The sequence below is a fragment of the Bufo bufo genome, chromosome 9 (assembly GCF_905171765.1).
Source record: "Bufo bufo chromosome 9, aBufBuf1.1, whole genome shotgun sequence".
Lineage (NCBI taxonomy): Eukaryota > Metazoa > Chordata > Amphibia > Anura > Bufonidae > Bufo > Bufo bufo.
The window spans coordinates 164,686,617-164,707,923 of record NC_053397.1 but is presented as its reverse complement, the minus strand read 5'-3'; the positions used below and the strand labels follow the sequence as shown (position 1 = coordinate 164,707,923).

The 21,307-nt window shown below is 44.3% G+C and overlaps 1 protein-coding gene across 2 annotated transcripts in view; it reads right to left on the bottom strand.

Moving 5' to 3' along the window:
• IPPK (inositol-pentakisphosphate 2-kinase) overlaps positions 1-21,307 on the bottom strand; it is a 132,988-nt gene that overhangs the window by 46,025 nt on the left and 65,656 nt on the right. For both annotated transcript variants that reach the window (XM_040407391.1, XM_040407392.1), the window contains exon 2: positions 14,605-14,652. In XM_040407391.1, coding sequence (XP_040263325.1) covers positions 14,605-14,652 — 48 coding nt within the window. The remainder of the gene's footprint in view (positions 1-14,604; positions 14,653-21,307) is intronic.

The following is a 21,307-nucleotide window of genomic DNA, read 5'->3' as shown; positions in this document are numbered from 1 at the left end:
TAACCCAGCTGTCTCATTATTCAAGCCGGTGTGGTTCCGATCCGTATAACATACTTCCAAAAGTAACAGTTTTACATCATACAACATAAAATCACATTCATTAATTCTTTTAGTACAATCACCTTTAAAATATAAACATAAAATACACATGGGAGCAGATTATTACTCCCTATTGCCAATTCATATATAAACCCTTTCGGGTTACCGCTAATGTCCACATTCAATATATAAATTCAGCCTCCTGGTAGGGATCTATCCCCTAACTAGTCTTCTCGTATCCTAGAATTTTTCCAACTCAATCTATTATAATGATCATACCATCCTATACATACCATCCCCTCCTAGAATATTATGCAGGTATTCTCCACCAACTCCCGGAGCGTCACTCAGGTGATCTCCACCCACTCCTAGAGCGTCACTCCGAAAGACGCCGTGTGTTCCTGGAGTGTCACTGCTAATATTTTTATGGGGGCTTGGGAGGAGAGCTTCATCCTTCCCACACTAGGAGCGGACACCCCAGGGGGTAAATTGACCTTCTGGAGGAGGTATATTGATGACTGTCTCCTAGTGTGGGAGGGAGGGAGGGAGGGACTCGAGTCTTTCATCTCTCAACTGAACCTCAACAATTGGAATCTACGATTCGTGGGGGAAATTAGCAACATAAGCGTTAATTTTCTGGATTTATGTATCCGGATAGAAGATGGGCGTTTTCTCACTAGCTCCTATTTTAAAGAAACAGATGTGAATTCCTATATCGATATGAAGAGCTGTCATTACGGCGCATGGCTCAGGAACATTCCGAAAGGACAGTTCAAGAGGATGGCCCGTAATTGTACAGAAGTGAGTGAGTATAGAACAAAATGTGGGGTGTTAATAAAATAGATTTGTGGAAAGAGGATATGATGAGGCCAATCTAGATGTGTGCATACAGAATGTGGAGATGGAAACAAGGGGAAGAAAGGAACATACAAAAGGAATAGTGGCAAAGGAAGATAGGGACTGCAGATTTTCTTTTGTGACCAAATTTTGCTCCATGTCAGATAACATTAAGAAAATGGTGAAAAAGAACTGGGGAGTTTTAAAAAATGATCCAACGATAGGAAAAATAATACCCGCAAATCCCTCTTTTATTTTTAAAAAAGCCACCAACATTAGAGAGAAACTCGTACGTAGTGCCATTCCCCCAGTAAGCATAAAGGTGAAAAAAGAAGGAAAATTCACCTGGTGTGGATTTTGTGCAGGTTGTAAAAATCGGAACCCCAAAGAACGTCAAATAAATATTACCCATATAGTGTCTAAAATGAATGGGGTCGAATTTCGTATAAAGAATAATTGCTCATGCGAAAATGAGGGCATAATCTACGTACTGGAATGCCCTTGCGGACTCCAGTACGTAGGACGGACAATTAGGAAGTTGAAGGTTAGGATACAAGAACACCTACGGAACATCAGAAAAGGCCTAATGACCCATAGTGTATCAGCACACTTTAAATTAGTGCATGGAAAGAATCCGTACGGGTTAAGATTTGCTGGAGTTGAAACTGTTAAGCCACACTGGCGTGGAGGGGACTCGCTGGCACAAATCAATAAAAAAGAGGTGGAGTGGATTTACCAGCTAGGAACCCTACAACCCAGAGGGCTTAACATTGAATTTGACCTAAAACCATGCTTACTGTAAAACGAGCTTACCGGTGATGTCGTTCGGCTGTTCTCTACCCGGCCTCTTAAGGACCTTTGGGTGATGTCAGGTTCCCTGGCCGCTCTATTGGACCATGACGTCTCGTGATAGGAACGTCAGAGATGGAGGCGGGGTCGAGAACACCTGAATGACGCTACCGGAGTGGGTGGCGTCCTCCCAAGTGATGCTCCAGGAGTGGGTGGAGATCACCTGAGTGACACTCCAGGAACACACGGCGTCTTTCAGAGTGACGCTCTAGGTGTGGGTGGAGATCACCTGAGTGACGCTCCGGGAGTTGGTGGAGAATACCTGCATAATATTCTAGGAGGGAATGGTATGTATAGGATGGTATGATCATTATAATAGATTGAGTTGGAAAAATTCTAGGATACGAGAAGACTAGTTAGGGGATAGATCCCTACCAGGAGGCTGAATTTATATATTGAATGTGGACATTAGCGGTAACCCGAAAGGGTTTATATATGAATTGGCAATAGGGAGTAATAATCTGCTCCCATGTGTATTTTATGTTTATATTTTAAAGGTGATTGTACTAAAAGAATTAATGAATGTGATTTTATGTTGTATGATGTAAAACTGTTACTTTTGGAAGTATGTTATAAGGATCGGAACCACACCGGCTTGAATAATGAGACAGCTGGGTTATTTAAAGGGCTCGATTGCGAGCATGCGCAGTCATCGCCCCTGAAGAAGCGAGGCAGCGAAACCCGGGTCGGGCAGGAACGTGACGATCACTTTGTATTTTTATGCCTTTTGTCTACTAACCTGTTGTTATAAAAGGTTTTATTCTACTTACAAGATTCTCAAGGGTGCTTCACTATTTCTGCTTATCTCCTTGAACCCTGTAGAGGAGGAGGTCTGGGAGGATCGTATCCTTTGGGTGTCGATGAGAGGGGCTGATACCCTTGTACCATCCACTTGTGACCGGAACACATAGTTTCCAGCAGCGCGGTTCCAAAACCTTTTGACTTGTCTTTACCAGTGTGAATAACCTACCACACTATTCCGGGACCAGCAGCAGCGCAAGTAAATTGTCCGAGTTGGGACACAGGATTGACTTTCTGTTCTATTGTGTATTGGGCCCCTAGAATGCCAGGGCAGTATAACTACCCCACAAGTGACCCCATTTTGGAAAGAAGACACCCCAAGGTATTTCGTGATGGGCATAGTGAGTTCATGGAAGTTTTTATTTTTTGTCACAAGTTAGTGGAATATGAGACTTTGTAAGGGGAAAAAAATAAAATAAAATCATTTTCCGCTAACTTGTGACAAAAAATATAAAATTCTAGGAACTCGGCATGCCCCTCACGGAATACCTTGGGGTGTCTTCTTTCCAAAATGGGGTCACTTGTGGGGTAGTTATACTGCCCTGGCATTTTCCAGGGGCCCAAATGTGTGGTAAGTAGGTAAATGACCTGTGAAATCCTAAAGGTGCTCTTTGGAATGTGGGCCCCTTTGCCCACCTAGGCTGCAAAAAAGTGTCACACATGTGGTATCGCCGTATTCAGGAGAAGTTGGGCAATGTGTTTTGGGGTGTCTTTTTACATATACTCATGCTGGGTGAGAGAAATATCTCGGCAAAAGACAACTTTTCCCATTTTTTTATACAAAGTTGGCATTTGACCAAGATATTTCTCACCCAGCATGGGTATATGTAAAATGACACCCCAAAACACATTGCCCAACTTCTCCTGAGTACGGCGATACCACATGTGTGACACTTTTTTGCAGCCTAGATGCGCAAAGGGGCCCACATTCATTTTATGAGGGCATTTTTAGACATTTGGATCCCAGACTTCTTCTCACGCTTTAGGGCCCCTAGAATGCCAGGGCAGTATAAATACCCCACATGTGACCCCATTTTGGAAAGAAGACACCCCAAGGTATTCAATGAGGGGCATGGCGAGTTCATAGAAATTTTTTTTTTTTGGCACAAGTTAGCAGAAATTGATTATTTTTTTTTTTTTCTCACAAAGTCTCCCTTTCCGCTAACTTGGGACAAAAATTTCAATCTTCCATGGACTCAATATGCCCCTCACGGAATACCTTGGGGTGTCTTCTTTCCAAAATGGGGTCACATGTGGGGTATTTATACTGCCCTGGCATTCTAGGGGCCCTAAAGCGTGAGAAGAAGTCTGGAATATAAATGTCTAAAAATTTTTACGCATTTGGATTCCGTGAGGGGTATGGTGAGTTCATGTGAGATTTTATTTTTTGACACAAGTTAGTGGAATATGAGACTTTGTAAGAAAAAAAATAAAATAATTTCCGCTAACTTGGGCCAAAAAAATGTCTGAATGGAGCCTTACAGGGGGGTGATCAATGACAGGGGGGTGATCAGGGAGTCTATATGGGGTGATCACCCCCCTGTCATTGTCACCCCCCTATAAGGCTCCATTCAGACGTCCGTATGCGTTTTGCGGATCCGATCCATCTATCAGTGGATCCGTAAAAATCATGCGGACGTCTGAATGGAGCTTTACAGGGGGGGTGATCAATGACAGGGGGGTAATCAATGACAGGGGGGTGATCAGGGAGTCTATATGGGGTGATCAGGGGCTAATAAGGGGTTAATAAGTGACAGGGGGGGTGTAGTGTAGTGTGGTGCTTGGTGCTACATATTGCTGAGCTATCTGTGTCCTCTGGTGGTCGATCCAAACAAAAGGGACCACCAGAGGACCAGGTAGCAGGTATATTAGACGCTGTTATCAAAACAGCGTCTAATATACCTGTTAGGGGTTAAAAAATCACATCTCCAGCCTGCCAGCGCTTACCTTCCGATCCTGTGAACGCGCGCGCCTGTGTGCGCGCGTTCACAGGAAATCTCGCGTCTCGCGAGAGGACGCGCCGGCGCCTCCAGGCGGAATCAATCAACCACCTCCAGGACGCGTCGCTGCGTACGGCGGTCCGGAGGTGGTTAAAGGGGTTCTGCAATTTTTTTTAAACTGATGATCTATCGTCTGTTTACCGCAGGCCCAGTGACGTCACGACTAGTATCAATGGCCTGGGCGGGGCTAAGCCCCATTCAAGTGAACAGAGCTTAGCCCCGCCCAGGCCAGTGATACTAGTCGTGACATCACTGGGCCTGCGGTAAACAGTGAGAAGGCCGCGGCACTACTGCCAGCGCCGCTGCCTTCTCAAACAGCTGATCAGCAGGGGACCCGGGTGTTGGAACCCCACCGATCAGATGCTGATGATCTATCCAGAGAATAGATCATCAGTTTAAAAAAGCTGCAGAACCCCTTTAAATGATTGACTGGCATTGTATCACCGGGATTTTGTGTATAGAGCTGAGGACATGGATTGCTAGATGGCCGCTAGCACATCTGCAATACCCAGTCCCCATAGCTCTGTGTGCTTTTATTGTGTAAAAAAACCTGATTTGATACATATGCAAATTAACCTGAGATGTGTCCTGTCCCTGACTCATCTCACGTACAGGACACATCTCAGGTTAATTTGCATATGTATCAAATCGGTTTTTTGCCACAATAAAAGCACACAGAGCTATGGGGACTGGATATTGCGGATGTGCTAGCGGCCATCTAGCAACCCATGTCCTCAGCTCTATAGGCAAAAACCCGGTGACAGGTTCCCTTTAAGAATTATCATTAAACGTTGTAGTTTTAAGGGTCTTTTCTTTTTTGTGGATTTAAATTTTGATTTACTAAGACTCATGTATGATTTTGAATACTCTAATATAAGATGTTCCCTTAAACAAAGGACATGGTCGGCACAGAAGGGATTTCCAGTAAATGAGATCAGTGATGGGTTGCTGCTGCAGGAAGAGATAAGCAGTATCTATGTGGCGCCACTGCTCTTGGAGTAATGATCATGTTTGGATGTAAGGTTCATACAATGGTATTTATTAATGGATAATTTCCCGAAAACATTTTTTTCTAAATGTATAGAGAAGCAAAGTCTACTACACTTTCCCAAAAAAAAAGTCATGCACCGTGCTGTACACAGAGGGTGTCAGTGACATTTCCCGGCTTCAGACCTGGCACTTATGTCACCTTTACCCTACCAAGTGTTTGTGCAGGAGAGGAAGCAGTTCCTGGGCAAACACTGCCCTGCTTCCGCCACCACCTGTAATGTGAAGAGCAAACAGCGACGCAGAAGAGTCTGTAAGCGCGACAGCCTCTACTGTAGGTGGCACAGGGGACACAAGTTCTTTAAATCAAGTGGTTTGAGAAAGTGACAGATTCTGACGCACTACGTGACACATCCACCCAGTTAAACTAACACAAAGTTTGGGGTTGACAACCCACTTTTAACATATACATTGGGACAAATGGATGCAAAAGCATAGTACATCCTACAGAGTCTAGGGGAAAAATAATAAAAATGTATGAATTATGCTCTGGCTGTATGCATCTATTCTATTTAGCTATACAAGAGATAATCTGCACCAAATATTTGCTACATATAAAACCATTAGTAATTCGGGAAGGGCTGATAGAGAGCAGTCACGCATCACTGTCTTCATAAACGGTGTTTGCTATGGGAGAGCGAGATGGTGGTGACCCAGCTGTACACCTAGTCCTGCACAATCTAAGCAGTCACTGTACTTTCACACAATTAAATCTATTAGAGAATAGTGTAACTAGCAAATTCCTAAATCACTTGATTTAAAAAAATATGCCTGCATCTGCCTGAAAAACAAACAAACTAATATAATGGCCACTAGGGGTCTCAGAGCTAGCCGAGATGCTGAGTCTGATAAAAAATAACTGCTTCTACACAGCTTCTGAACATCTCAGGAACACACCGTCTTTCTGTAAGTGTGATCCCTCCCTCCTTATCTGTTCTGTGAGCTCCGGACCTAAAAACAAACATAGTGGCAAGTAAGGGAAAAGGATGCCATAGCAATAATGTGCTGGCAGATTCTCCTGCTTCTGAGTGAAATGCATCTAACTGTGCAGCAGGAGAGGGCAATAATATGCCGAAAAAAACGTTAGGGAAGTCCAAACATAACCGTACCTTCACATATCTGTGCAAAGAAGCAAAGCCATTATGCTAACTTTTTTTTATTTTTTTTTATCAGGTACGCTTTAAGACATTATGCACATGACATGTACTATTATTGTCAGTTTTGAGGACAAGTACAGGACATTTCAACAGAAGTTAAAAATAAAATGGCATGCCCACAGCAGGTATTTGTGTATTCATGATGCCTTATACATACTGTAACCCACGGAAGAATTGAAACTTTATAGCATCCATATAAAGGAAATCCTGTTTTGACTTATCCACATATAAAAGGGTTTGGCTATGTTCACAGTAGAGTTATGAAATCCAGCTGGCTACACTTTGTCTGGCCAAAAGCCGCCATTTATGCTGGAAAGCAGCTGGACCCCCATCAGATCCCATTGTAGTTAATGGGGATCTTGTGGTTCCTAGCATTATCCGTCTATGCCAGACGCTGTGAACTCCAGCAGGCCGTTCTTCTACTGGAACAGCCTGCTGGATTTTATAACGCTACTGTGAACGTAGCCTTTATCATCTGATAAGACGAGGGATCGCTGATACATACAGGTAATAAGCTACCGTACAATATGTGGGTCTGCCAAACATCTAATGACTAGAGTGGCGTCATAACGGTCAACATTACCGATCCATTGTTTTCAAGGAGATAAGCCGCCACTAACAACGCCTGATTTGCTGGACATTCATAGGAATACTCATTCCTGATATCAGCCAACAAATCAGCATTAAAAAATGCTTAATTATCGGAAGCACCTTGTCCTGTGCAATCAGAGGTGTGCTGCCGATAATTATATAACTGGATGGGGCAGGAACGATTGTGGTAGAATATACTGTGCATCACCCAGTGTACCAGGCTGATACAAGAGCGCACTGATCAACCAGCTTATCAATCGGAGCTTGTCCTGTCCAAATAGCGGGCAGAGTAATAGGACCTTTACTCCTCTCTCTCCCCATTGAGAACATATGCATGCTCAGCATATATGGCTGGGTCAGGTGGAATATCTGTTGGCCAACAGCTATCTGAGGTATGGTATATAGACTAGAAGACAGGTGCTGGGACGCCTGTGGACACATCACTGTTGAAGCTGGAGCAGGTGACCATGTCCATGACAAGGAGGATGTAAACAAGATGGACATGCAGGAGCCAGTGCACAGGATCAGGGCAGCAGGGAGGAGGCAAGTATGATGCTCTCAATACTGGAGTCCGGCTAAGGGCATCAATAAAAATAATTTACTTCCAGACAACCCCTTTAAAAATGCCTGGAAAAAAGGGAAGAAAAACCGCAATTAGACTAACCGGTAATTCTGTTTCCTTGAGTCCACCATGACGGCTCTCACCCTCAGTGCTTTCCAAATTACCAAGTGGGTGCAGCCCTAATATATATATTTTTTGAGTATTAATTCATACTCAACCCCTCCTTAATTCTCAGGGGGGAGGGAATATCTGGGCCGTCATGGTGGACTCAAGGAAACAGAATTACCGGTAAGTCTAATTACGGTTTTTCCATTTCGTCCACCATGACGGCTCTACTATGAGAGCTACCAGATTACTAAATAGGGTGGGCAACTGCTTGCAGTATAAAAGTATTTATACTTGACCAGGTGGCCGCTCTATAAATTTTGTCTAAGGAGACACGCCCTTTTTCTGCCCACAAAGAAGCCATAGCTCTTGTAGAGTGGGCTTTTATATTTGTGGGGCTGTTTAAACCCGATTTTTGATAGCAACAGGCAATGGTAGATCTAATCCATCGTCCAATGGAGGCTTTGGATGCCTTTTTTCTCTTGCTTGGACCTGCGTATTGAACAAGAAGATTATCATCCTTTCTAAATTCCTTTGTTGAACAATCTTTGGGAAAAGATGGAAGGACAATTTCCTGATCTCTGTGAAAGTCCGACACGACCTTCGGCAGGAAACCCGGATCCAGATGTAAAACTATTCTGTCTGGAAAGATAGTGAGGTATGGTTCCCGGCAGGACAGTGCCTGGATTTCGCCCAATCGTCTGGCTGAAGTTATGGCTACTAGGAAGGCCGCTTTTAATGACAGGTGTTTGAGTGAAATATCCTGAATAGGAGAAAATGGTGACCTTGTAAGACTCCTCAGGACCAAGTTCCAGTCACATTGAGGCGTCCTATGGGTTAAGAATGGCCTTACCTGGAGGTGACCTCTTTCCTGCTGGATTTGAGGGTATTTATAACCTTCTCAGATAACCCCCCTGCTTTTTAGGACCTCGCGCTCAGGATCCAGGCTGATAATTTGAACAGACCTGGATTCTGATGAAGGATTGGGCCCTGAGAAATGATGTTCTCCTGTGGGGGAATTCTCCAGGGTTCTTCCAGAGCTAGTTCCCTTAGTACTGGGAACCAATTTCTTTTTGTCCAGTATGGAACAACCAGTATTACGGTTACTGGGTCCGACCTTATTTTTTGCAGCACTCTGGGTATTAGCGGCCAAGGGGGAAAAGCATAGGCTGGATCCCAAGTCCACCTGATTGAGTATGCGTCCACTGCCCAAGGGTTGTCCCTGGGGTTTAGAGAGCAGAAAGGATGGACTTTTGCATTTTTTATTGACGCAAACAGGTCTATCTGGGATATCCCCCATCTCCTGGTGATCTGATGGAAAAACCTCTGAGTCTAGGGCCCATTTTCCTGGATCTATGGTCATCCTGCTGAGGAAGCCTGCCTGTATATTTTCTGTACCCTTTAAATGGATAGCTGTGATGAAGGGAACATTTCTTTCTGCCCAGAAGAATATTTTTTCCGCCAGATTTTTTAAGCTTGGGGATCTTGTGCCCCCCTGATGCTTCAGATATGCGACTGCTGTTACAGTGTCTGAAAGGATCTTCAGGTGTTTTACGGATACCTTGTCTTGTGACGCGTTCAGAAAATCCCAGATCGCCCTCAGTTCTCTGTGGTTCGATGACTTTGTTCTTATGATGTCCGACCAAGTGCCCTGGTAGCTTAGCGAGCCTATTTTTGCTCCCCATCCTGTGCCGCTTGCATCTGTATAAATTTGTATCTCTGGATTCTTTATCCAGGGTACACCTCTTAGCAAGTTTCTGTTTTCCGTCCACCAGTTTAAATCTGATCTTACGTGGTTTCGGATGGAGATTCTTTTTTCTAGAGAGCACTGCCTCTAGCACTGCCAATTCTTCAGGATCCAGAGACTGGACTATCCTGGTATGATGAGCCTGGGACCAAGATACTGCCGTTATACAGGAAGTCATCATTCCAAAGAGGCTCATGGCACTGCATATGGAGCACTGAGACTGACTCTGGAATTTTCTTGTTTTGTCTATAAAGGATTTTATTTTCTCCTGAGGGAGGGATGTAATCTGGGAAACTGAGTCCAGGATCACTCCCAAAAATTTCATTCTGGTTGATGGAATTCTGCATGATTTCTTTAGGTTCATTATCCAGCCTAGGTCTGATAACCTGCGTATTAGGTCGTTGGTAAGACTGGTTGTTTCCAGTTCCGAGGATCCTAGAACTAGGAAATCGTCCAAATATGGAAATATTTTTATTCCTGCTCTCAGGGGGGATATCATTTCCACTACGAGCTTCGTGAATATCCTTGGGGCAGAGGAGATTCCAAAGGGTAACACGGTGAACTGGAAGTGTTTTACTTCTCTTAAATTGTCCGAATCTGAGGTACTTCTGAGATGTCTTGTTTATGGGGACGTGATAGTAAGCGTCCTTTAAGTCTATGGACGTTATGAAATCTCCAGCTTTAATCAAAGGAATCATGGATGTTATGGATTCCATCCTGAACTTTCTGTATGTGACAGCTTTGTTCAGTCCCTTTAGATTAGATTTATAATAGTGTGGAAGGTACCGTCTGGTTTCTGAACCAGAAATAAACTGGAATAGTAACCCCTTCCTCTTTCCATACTGGGGACTTCTGCTACCACTCCTGAATCTATAAGTTGAAGGACCCCTTGCCAGATTTTTTTCTTGAATTTTTGGGCTGTGTGATGTTATTTTGAACTTTTTTGGAGGGGCTGAGGAAAATTCTATTCGGTAGCCATTTCATATCGTCTGAGGCCCACGTATTTTTGGTGACTGATACCCACCGGGACAGAAAATTCCTCAGTCTTCCCCCTACTCTGGCGTCATTGTTTATCTGACTGTTTATTCTGGGGTTGAGAAGGAAACTTCTGCCTTTCCCCTCCCCCTCCCCCTTCTGGTAGCTCCACCTACCCGATTTCCCTTTGCCCCTATAGGGTCTAGTCTGGGAATTGAATGAATGGGCTTCTTTTTATTTTCCTCCGGAAACCCCTTCTTTTTATCAGCAGCCTTCTCAAGAATTGAGTCTAACACGGGTCCGAAAACGTATTCCCCGGAAAAAGCTATTGAACATAGCTTGGCTTTTGATGTTCTATCCCCTCCCCATGCTTTCATCCACAATGCCCTTCTAGATGAATTGGTGAGAGCAGCATCCTTGGCGGCAAACCTCACCGACTCCGCTGAGGCATCCGCCAGGAAGGCAGTGGCTGATCTGAGGAGTGGAATAGAATTTAATATTTCCTCTCTTGGGGTTTTGTTTTTAATATGGTCTTCCAACTCATTGAGCCAGAAATACATGGACCTAGCCACCGACATCGCAGCTATGTTGGTTTTAATACCAAACATAGATGCCTCCCAGGATTTTTTTTAGAAGCGAGTCGGCATTCCTTTCCATTGGGTCCTGCAGTTGTGACGAGTCCTCGAATGGGAGGGAGGTCTTCTTGACTACCTTGATGTCAATTTTTGGGGTTTCATTAAACAGTTTAACGTCTGCTAGATCGAATAATAGCCTATTCCTGAATTCCCTGGATACCCCCAGTCGTCTTTCAGGGTCCGTCCACTCATCCAGGATCATATCTTTAATGTTTTCATTCATTGGAAATACTTTTAGTTTTTTGGCTCTGAGTCCCCCAAACATCTCATCCAGGACAGATCGTGTTTTTTTCACCTCCTCAATACCCATGGTTGCTCTGACAGCGCCCAATAATTTCTCCATGTCCTCGGAAGAGAAAAAATATTTTTTACTATCCTCCACAATTTCACCCTCTGATAGAGCGTCAATATCAACGTCTAGAGGTGGAGGCCTCCTCGTCCATATCCTCTGAATCAGAGGAGGATGGGACAGACATCCTAGGTTTTTTCGCTGGAGGTGTATGAGGGACAGATATGAGAGAGGCCAGGGAGGACTTTATTTCGTTCTGAATTAGGGATTTGACCTCCATCAGTATGGATGGTTGCTCCTCTTTTACAAGATCATTGATGCAAACTTGGCAGAGTTTCTTTTTATGATTCTCAGGAAGTCTCTTGCTACAAGTCGCACACCTATAAACTTTAGTTCCGGTTCTGGGCTCTTTTACTCCCTAGAAGAGAGGAGCAACCAGGTATCAATAGACATGATAATAAAACAAGTCGATATGATACATCATTTGTCTCTCTTCCCACAGGGGAACTCACGGTTGGAGTAGCCGAGGGGGTTTCAGATTCCATATGGACTGCAGGGGCGTCAGGGGCTTCAGGGACAGACATCTGTGGTTTGTCTGCTCTAGGAGAGAGATCTGGTTGTGTGCCTCAACCTATTCAAACTTGCCGCTTCTAATACTCAGAGCGGCGTCTGACGTCATCGCGGTGGGCCCCGGTCCAAGCTCCGCCCCTTCCGGCCGAAGCAGAGTACAGCGCTGAAGCTTCAATCCGGAGTGAGCGTGCAGCGTGCTCTGCGACGCGTGGTCAGCTTCCTCAATGCAGGGAAGGGGGACCGACGCTGTGGGGAGAGATACAGGCTCCTGCAGACCGGAACGAGATCAGCTCCATAGGTATCCTCTGCCCAGCTTTGGACTCAACCGCAGGAGGGCAGAGGAAAGGAACACAAATCCCAAGGTATTTCTTTAAAATAATAAAAGTCTTCACCTCCATCAGGAGGCCTCTCTGTGAGGTGCCCCAGTAGGGACAGGAAAGACTGAGGGTGAGAGTGGGTGGTGGCCTTTTAAACTCTCTGTGTTCCTGCCCCTACAGAGGTCAAGGGGTCAATCTCATAGTAAGCCGTCATGGTGGACGAAATGGAAAACTGAACTATTAGCTGGAAGAGGAAGATGTTGCCCACACAAAGTTATTTATTTGAGTTCTACACGGCTGGCTTTAGTTAATGCACAAGTTTTATTTTTTGCATTCATTATACTTTTTGTAGCCCATAACGCTGTAAAATATCCCAAACTATTCTCTCATGCAACTTGTATTTTTGCAACACTTTTAAAGAGTCACTATACTTTCACATAATTTAAAAGGGGTTATCCTCACACTGATTCTACTTACCTTGCTCCCTGCGCCGCTCCTGGTCCCTGCACCGCCACAGCTGCTTCTCCCCATGTGCGGATGAAAACATCCGGTGTCAGGAAGGGGGGGGGGGGGGGGGGTGGAGAGCCAATGGCAGGCGGTGACTGGGACGAGTCTCCCTAGCATCGCGGGAAACGCTAAGGAGGCCCACCCCTGTCACCGCCTGCTCTCTCCCGACACTGGATGTTTTAACACGCGCACGGGGGGGAGAAGCAGCAGCGGCGGTGCGGGGAGTCAGGCAAGTAGATTCAGTGTGAGGGGCCCGGCATATGGGCGGCATTTTTTAGTCTCGGATAACCCCTAGAATGGTGTAATTAGCATATTTCAAACTCACTTCATAAAAAATAAAAAGTCATGGCCACTAGACGTCTCACTTCCACCTAACTTGTAGTCCACTGCCTGTAAGGCTAGATCAGTCACTAGTAACAGAAACACAAGATGGTTAACTGGAAATGGGGGCGTGTCAAAGCAAGCTGAGCTCCTTAGCATGATAGAGGAACTGCTTCTACACTGCTTCTGAAGAGCAAAGAAGCTCCTTTGTGTCTAAGTCTGAACACTCCCTCCTTATCAGGCTTCTGAGATCTCTACAAGAAACCAAACATAGTGGTAAGTAAGGGAAATGCGGTCGCTGCAGTACAGTGCTGGCGTATTCCACTGAAGAGACTGCTTGTGAGAGAAATGCATCTAGCTCGCAAGTGAAGCAGGGAATAACATGGTGGAGGAGGACATTAGGGATGCCCAAAAAAGACATGTTCCTTCACAGTTATGATTCTAAAATGAAGTACAGTCATTATGCCAACTTTTTTTTCTCAAAACTCAGGTATGCTTTAAGCATTGTGCTCAATGAGGATTGAATTGCATAAGTGCAGATATATCTAGCTTCTGAAAATATGCGGCCACCAATATGAGTTTCAGCAGCCAGACCCAGTGATCACCTGAGGTCTATTCCGTTGAATGCAGGGGATATTCAGTTGGTACCTTCCTTTATAGAGCGCCCGTCAGCAGGTTCAACTCTATTATAGGGTCGATCCTGATTATTAAAATATCAGTCTGGTGAAAATCTGTTGCAGCATTCCATACATATTCTTTAAGTGAGAGCTTCAGTGCACTGAGGGGTGGGGCCTAGATCCTTGATGCACCCTAACTTGCCAGTGCTGGCCACACGCCCCGGTGACTGAAGCCATCATTTGCATAAAGAATAAAAGTCTTTTTTGGGAACGCCACAACTGATTTTCACAAGACAGGCATTATTTTAATCAGCAGAATCATCCTAGTCGGGCAGTGCGCCTGGTTTAATAGGGTCGATCCTGCAGACAGATGCCCTTTAAGGACTGCTAGACTAATCTTTGGGACTTGTGGCAGGAAACCTACAATTTATATTTCCACAAGGCTAAAGGGGAATCTAGTCAGTAAACTATTCAAATAAGTACAAAGGTAAGTACTGCACATTTCTCCTGGATCCATAAAAAGTCAGTCAGTCACATGAGGAAAATGTAATGGCTGCAATCGATGGATTTCTCAATGGAGGGTAAAAGTCGACTCCAAGGATTTCTGCCATACAGATCTAAACAGAAAGACTTCTTACCAGATTTCTGTTTGGGAGAAACTTCAGGAACCTTAGGACGACACATCTCTGAAAGAAAGGAACAAAAACAGCATTACAATAGGAAACAATGACTGAGGAAAGACAGCACAAAGAAGTTACTTCCTGCTGCTTGTATAGCACCAACATACTCTGCAACGCTGTACACAAACTGTGAACATTTAGGCATTACTAATCACTTTATTAATATGGCATGACAGCGTGGATTCAACAGTGTCAGACAGTCCCGGGACCCACCCCCATAGCAAAACGGACTGTCACTTTATTCCAACATTTCCAATAAGAATAACAGTGGAACATGGCGTTCTAGAAACTATGTTCCAGGATTGCTACCTTCAAATATTTCCGGAAACAGACATGTCAGGACAGGTGACAGATACTCTTTAGCAGACTATCCTCTGACCAGATGTATTAATCCGGTCTAAAATGTAGACAGTGTAAGGTCTTGGTGTATTTCGGGTGCAGATTTCATTGCAGAAAACTCCATGGAATACGCCTCCCATGGGAGTCCACCCTGCCGTTCATTTGGCCGCTGTTTATTTCCGCACAGATTTTCAGACCAGTTTACAAGGGGCATGTTCCTTCTCTGCGACTCCTAATGAGACTGAAGTACAATACGAAGCGCACACGTACAGTTCCACTGATAGCAGGTCCTGCTAAGCGTGCATATCTGCCATCTACAACTGCACCCGGGACACACGGAAAGGACAACATCCGAAAGTGTTTATAGACCAATAAAGTGTGCGGGGACCAGGTTTATGAGTCTCATTGCTGGCTCATCACCCAGTGCCTTCCAGGGCATCAATCCACTTGTACATTTACCGTATATACATTAAAGGGGTTGTCCCCATGATTAATGTAAAAGAAATCATCATACTTCAGACAGTAGAGATCTTCCCATTAATTTTTCTAATTGCTCCGCAAGGTTTATTTCCAGCTGGCAGCTCAGGGGGCGTGTCCTTTCTGCCACAGCTGGTGGCAGTGGAAGGATAGAAGTGAGCGTGTGCGTCCACCTCAAGAAGTGGACAGAGAAATCAAGCTTGTTTTACACTACAGGTTTATCGTTCCAGCATAAAAAGCTGGGTTATGGGCTGGACAACAATCCGTGAGCAGCGGTATTTGTCCGGCCGATTCTCAGCATATTTGCCGGGTTGCTGCTGGATCTCCGCCGGCCCCTATTATAGTTAATGGGGCTGGCGGGCACTCAAGCAGCATCTGGCAGGCTGTTCCCAGCCAGACCTGTGAATTTTAGTGTGAAACTAGCCTTAGAGAAAAATAGAAAACAGCAGGTGGCGCAATACAGATACGTGACTACACCAAATGTTTAATTATGTGCAAATTACAAAGAGTATTCAGATCCAGGTGCTGGTTTGAAAAATGTAGAATATTTTAATTCAGTTTGCTGATAACGGGTAAAGGCCAACTTTGCAGGCAATTATCAGAACTGAAGCATTCGTTCCTGATAACTGCCTGTTTGTCAGAGGCGGTGAGAGCTGCATTTAACATGCAGCAATCATCTCCTCTGTATGGAGACAAGCGATTGGTGCTGCGATCTCTTGTCCACATAGATTCATTGTTTCTGGGCAGCAGATCCAGGTTTACACGGGCAGATCATTTTGGTGTCCACATTAGCAATGCTTCCACCCAAATACGAAGTCGGGAGATCGGTGGAACCTTTACACAGATAACTTATCAGGAGTGTTTGTGCAAAGGTTTATTACTGATAATCAGCCAGTGTAAAGAGACCAGGAAAGTTGCGTCCTGGGACTGAGGCAAACTGGGAGGCATCCCCGCACCACACGGACTGCAGACTTATCAACTCTGGCACACTGACCCGGATGCAAGAAGAACAATTTCCAAATCTAGATAATACAACTAAACACTCACTTGAGACGGCATTACGGTTAAGGAGGATTTACACAAGCCAATTTTCGGGCACGACCGTTTCCGACAATCTACCCGTGTAAATGTGCAGATGAACAAGCGAAACGCTCGTTCATCGGGTGATCCTGTAATCCAATCATCCTTTCTGGGCAGCAGATTGCGCTGTCTAAACAGCGATCTGCTGCCCAGAAACAATGATTCCGTATGGTGATGAGGGATCCTCATGGAAATGCAGCAGTCTCCTTCACTGAGCGAGCAGCCGACAGGAAGGAACACTTGCCTTCGGACAATCGGCTGCTACATTGTGTAATATAAAACACCCCTTTAGGCCTGTATTACACCTGCAGATTATCTGACCAATTTCTGTCCAATCAGACCAAAAGTTGGTGTGTATAACAAAAGATCTGTGTGTTTAAACCGCCACCTGACCAATAATTGGTCAGAAAATCTGTTGGTGTAATACAGTCCCAACAGAATGCCTAGCCCAAGAAGACCATCACCACAGCCCTTTGGTGTCTATGATATTTACTGTAAGTGTACGGCATTAAAGTCCCTACGAACGGTAACAATCAAACACCCCAATTAAATCAATTAAAACCAGATAGTAGCACATGTCCTTTTTTTATCCATTTAAATTTTAGTATTGCACATTTTTCCTACTGTTTCCTGAACATGATTATGGGGGCGGACATCTTGCACCTCACTGACTTCTATGGGAGAGTTTTCTAGGCACGATCTGTGACCGCTGCAGAGGTCATTATGCAAGGAAAGAATAGATAAGATTTGACAATCACCTATTGTGAATGATTGATTTTAAAGTTCTTTGTTTAAATATAGATATTGACATGGAAAATTAAAAATATGAAGAAAAAAAAAATGTTAAACATAAAAACGTGACCACCAGCTCAATACTAAGGAAACCCTGAAAACATGGGGCCTGAGGACTTGATTTGAGTCAGTCTCACATATAGCCATGCATCCTTGTGCCACACATTACAAGCCTCTGGTCTCTACTGCCCCATGGCTCTCCCGCTCTCTTCTCTGCCCATCTCTGGAGGGCACAGATAGTGCAGCATCTAGTGAACAAGCAGAACAGCCGCAGAAGGGCACATAAGGAGCTGTAAATATAGTCAGCGGGGAGATTTATCAAAACTGGTGGAAAAGAGAACTGGCTTTGTTGCCCGAAGCAACCAGTCAGATTCCAACTTTCATTCGTCAGAGCTCCTTTGGAAAACGAAAGGCGATATCCGATTGGTTGCTATTGGTTTGATAAATCTCCCCCAATCTCAAGAGGAATCATGGGACTGCAGTTTTTTTTACATTATGATTCTGGCCAAAACAAGCCCTGGCAGCATCAAAACAAAAGATGCAGCACAGAGCTGGTCATATGATAAAGAACTACTTCCAATCTATGGTGGAATCACCAGGTGAGCTTTTACATCCGTATAGCTACATTTCTAGATTATAAACTAGTAAAAATCCCTTGCCAAGCATCTTCTTTTCCCACTCAGAACCATACTCTTTGTTCCTCTCTATGAACAAACAGACCCCCCCCCCCCCCCCCCCCGAACCTTTCAATGACAATTTCTAAAGTTCCCTTTACACTGGACTCTTATGTGGAATGAACATTTGTTCTCGACCCATTCAACATTCATTCATAGGGTGAAAGCATTATTGATGCGGGCACCCACATCCTAGTTCCTGGGCAGTGGATCGCACTATGTGGTCATGTGCTGGCCAGAAACAATGATTCTTTTGGAGGACCAGCAATAGCAATAATGCTTGCTTATTCCCAGACAAAGGAGATGACAGCGGCAGAGTTAAGAGTTTCCTGGGTCACACTAAATGAGTACACTATTGTTTGCTGTGTACAGAATATTCCGTGCATTTCTGTCTGATGCAGCTTCATGTTGCTCTCCTGCGCAAGGGTAGGTTCACAGTTTTTTGGAGAAGATTTTGAGGCAGATTTTCCTTCAAGTTTTTCCGCCAAAGCCAGAAGCGAATTAGAAAGGTATCGGAAATATAAAGGAAGGACTTGAGGTCCTTTCACATGGACCCATGATATGGCAATTGGGGAAAGAGCATACATCAGGTGATCATGTAGTTATCTAGGCATCAGATTCAGCGGGGATGATTGCAGCTAGTAAATGCACCCCTCATTTCCACTGATGATCTGACAGATATTCGGAGTGTCTGCTTTGTTCCCGATAGTCTGCCAGAACTATACATGTAAAAGGACCCTTACACTTCTGGCTGAAAAACCTGCAGGAAAATCTGCCTCTAAACCTCCTCCATAAAAACTCTGTGAAGCTTTCCTAAGAACTGACAGGGAGAATCCCATCACAAGCAGGAGGCAGGGGAGACAGGCTGAAGTTGCCTCAAATATACACGCAGATTCTGCAACGAATTAGGAGATGGTAGTTATACGTCACTGATCAGTGACCTGCTGCCGTAAGATAGGATGTAGAGTAGAGCAACTGCAGTATGAAGAGACTCTGCACTGCCAGAAGCATAATAATCGGAAATGTCGGGGGCGTTAGGAGAACCGTATCTCAGGGAAGATAGCAGAAAACGTATAAATGGCTTAGCAACTAGAACAGGTATACACTATGCATGCACAAGAGCTGCTACATTACCATGATGGCCTATGCTGCACTATATAGAGAGACATTTTTTATGCTGGAGTGCTCCTTTAATCATGTGTACAACTTCAGAAATGACGGGGTTAAATAAATAGGAAAAAGACCCCCCTGCGCTCCTATTGTATACATATGTGTAAATCTACCTGTATAGGAAGATCCTGCTGCTTAATGTCTGATAAGGAGCTATTGTTCTCCTTAGGTAAGTGTATACAAAATAGATATATCACCCGTACGACAAGATTATTGGTAATAAGATCCCCAATAACCCCACATTTATCTTCAAAAAAGCTCCAAACTTGGCTAACCTGGTGGCCCCCTCCGTTAAGAAAGATAAAGTGAACCCGAAAATATGTGCCAAAAGGGCTTTTACCCCTGTAGACTATGTACCAACTGCAAAATCCTGAGGCACCAGGTTAAACCCACACTCCAAATAGACACCCCACAAGGCAAACACACAATAAAAGACTACATTACCTGTCATACCAAAGGAGTTAGCTACTATATTAAGTGCCCATGTGGTAAAATGTATGTGGGGCGAACCAAAAGAGAACTTAGTCTAACTCTAAGGGAACATATTAATAACATCAATAAGAAATCAGAGAATCATCCACTGTCACGCCACTACACAGAATTTCACCAGGGAAAATTCTTAGGATCCAATTTTGGGAGCATAGAAAGAGTCAAGCAAGATAAGAGGGGAGGCGACTATATCAAGAGGGGAGGCGACTATATCAAGAGGGGAGGCGACTAAATCAAGAGGGGAGGCGACTATATCAAGAGGGGAGGCGACTATATCAAGAGGGGAGGCGACTATATCAAAGCCATGTCCAGAACCGAGAGCAAATGGATTTTTAGATGCAACAGTTTAGCCCCAAACGGACTAAACCAGGAAATAGAACTGTTCGCATTTCAGCAACAAATAAACACCCCAAAAATACTAAAAATTACATAAAAATATAAAATAATATATTGGTGGTGCTTTATGGATATGTATACAGTCAAAATAAACTGTAGCCGTCACTCTAGTATAATTTAATCCCAAATATCGCATTAACAAACAAATAAGTGAACATCCCAAAAAATCCATGGGGAAATAAATCGCATTTAGCATGTCCACTACAGATCGACAGACTGGCACCTCCTTTAGTCCAAGACCAGTGTTTGTCCGTTGCCATGGGAAACCGGATGAGCTATTTAAACCTCCAATGGACAACTAGCAGACTAAGCCTGACAAAGGAGCCCGATAGGCTCTGAAACGCGTAGGAACCGTCTTTTGTCCTACGGAGGCGCCTGTACTTGTATCGGTGATGTCTCCGCAAGCGGTTTCCCGGGTAACAGACCAAGCTCCCTCGCGCCGCGCGTGCTTCCGGCCGGGGCCGCGCTGCTGCTGGCAGGTGAGCAAGAAGGACGCCGCGATTTGAAAGGATAACAGCATCTCCATTAGAAACAATAAGAGAAACTCAGAAACAAGAAACGGCATAGCGGAACATTAACCAAGGGAACATTTTGGAGGAAAGACAAGGTACCAATGGTATTAGTAATATCAGTATTAACCTTTCCCTCACCGTTCAACTCCCAGTGCAAATACTTATATATTATATTTTATTTGCTTCTCACCAACTGATTATATGCTCCGATCCCCATATTTATTTATCTTGGCATAACCTACTCTTGCAGCTAACCACTCAGTCATTCAGACTGGCACTAATTGATAGTGCCAACTTAAAGGACTAGCTGTTTCTGATTGTGTATACCAGCGCTTATGTCCCATATCCCCTACGGGTGATATATCTATCATGTGGCAACTTCAGTTGATTGCCTATTCATCTACTACACCACACTTCCTCTAATGCACAGGCAGGGAAACCATCTACAAGCGATAAGTAAAACATTCCTTTATGCTGTGTAATATACTTCCACTCAGTGACATTTTGTATTTTCTACAACACTGCACAGTAGGGTATTTCTACCCATATACTGAGGGGGAGATGATCGATGCCGCCCCAGGGGACTGAATAAAGAGAAGTTGCTTACGTTTCTGCAACACCAAAGAGTAACTTACTGTAAAAAAGCTAAACACAGACAGACAGTCCGTCACAGGCGTAGGTCTCTTCCCCTATTCTTCTACAATACACTGTTTGGTTGCTTTAATTTTGTAC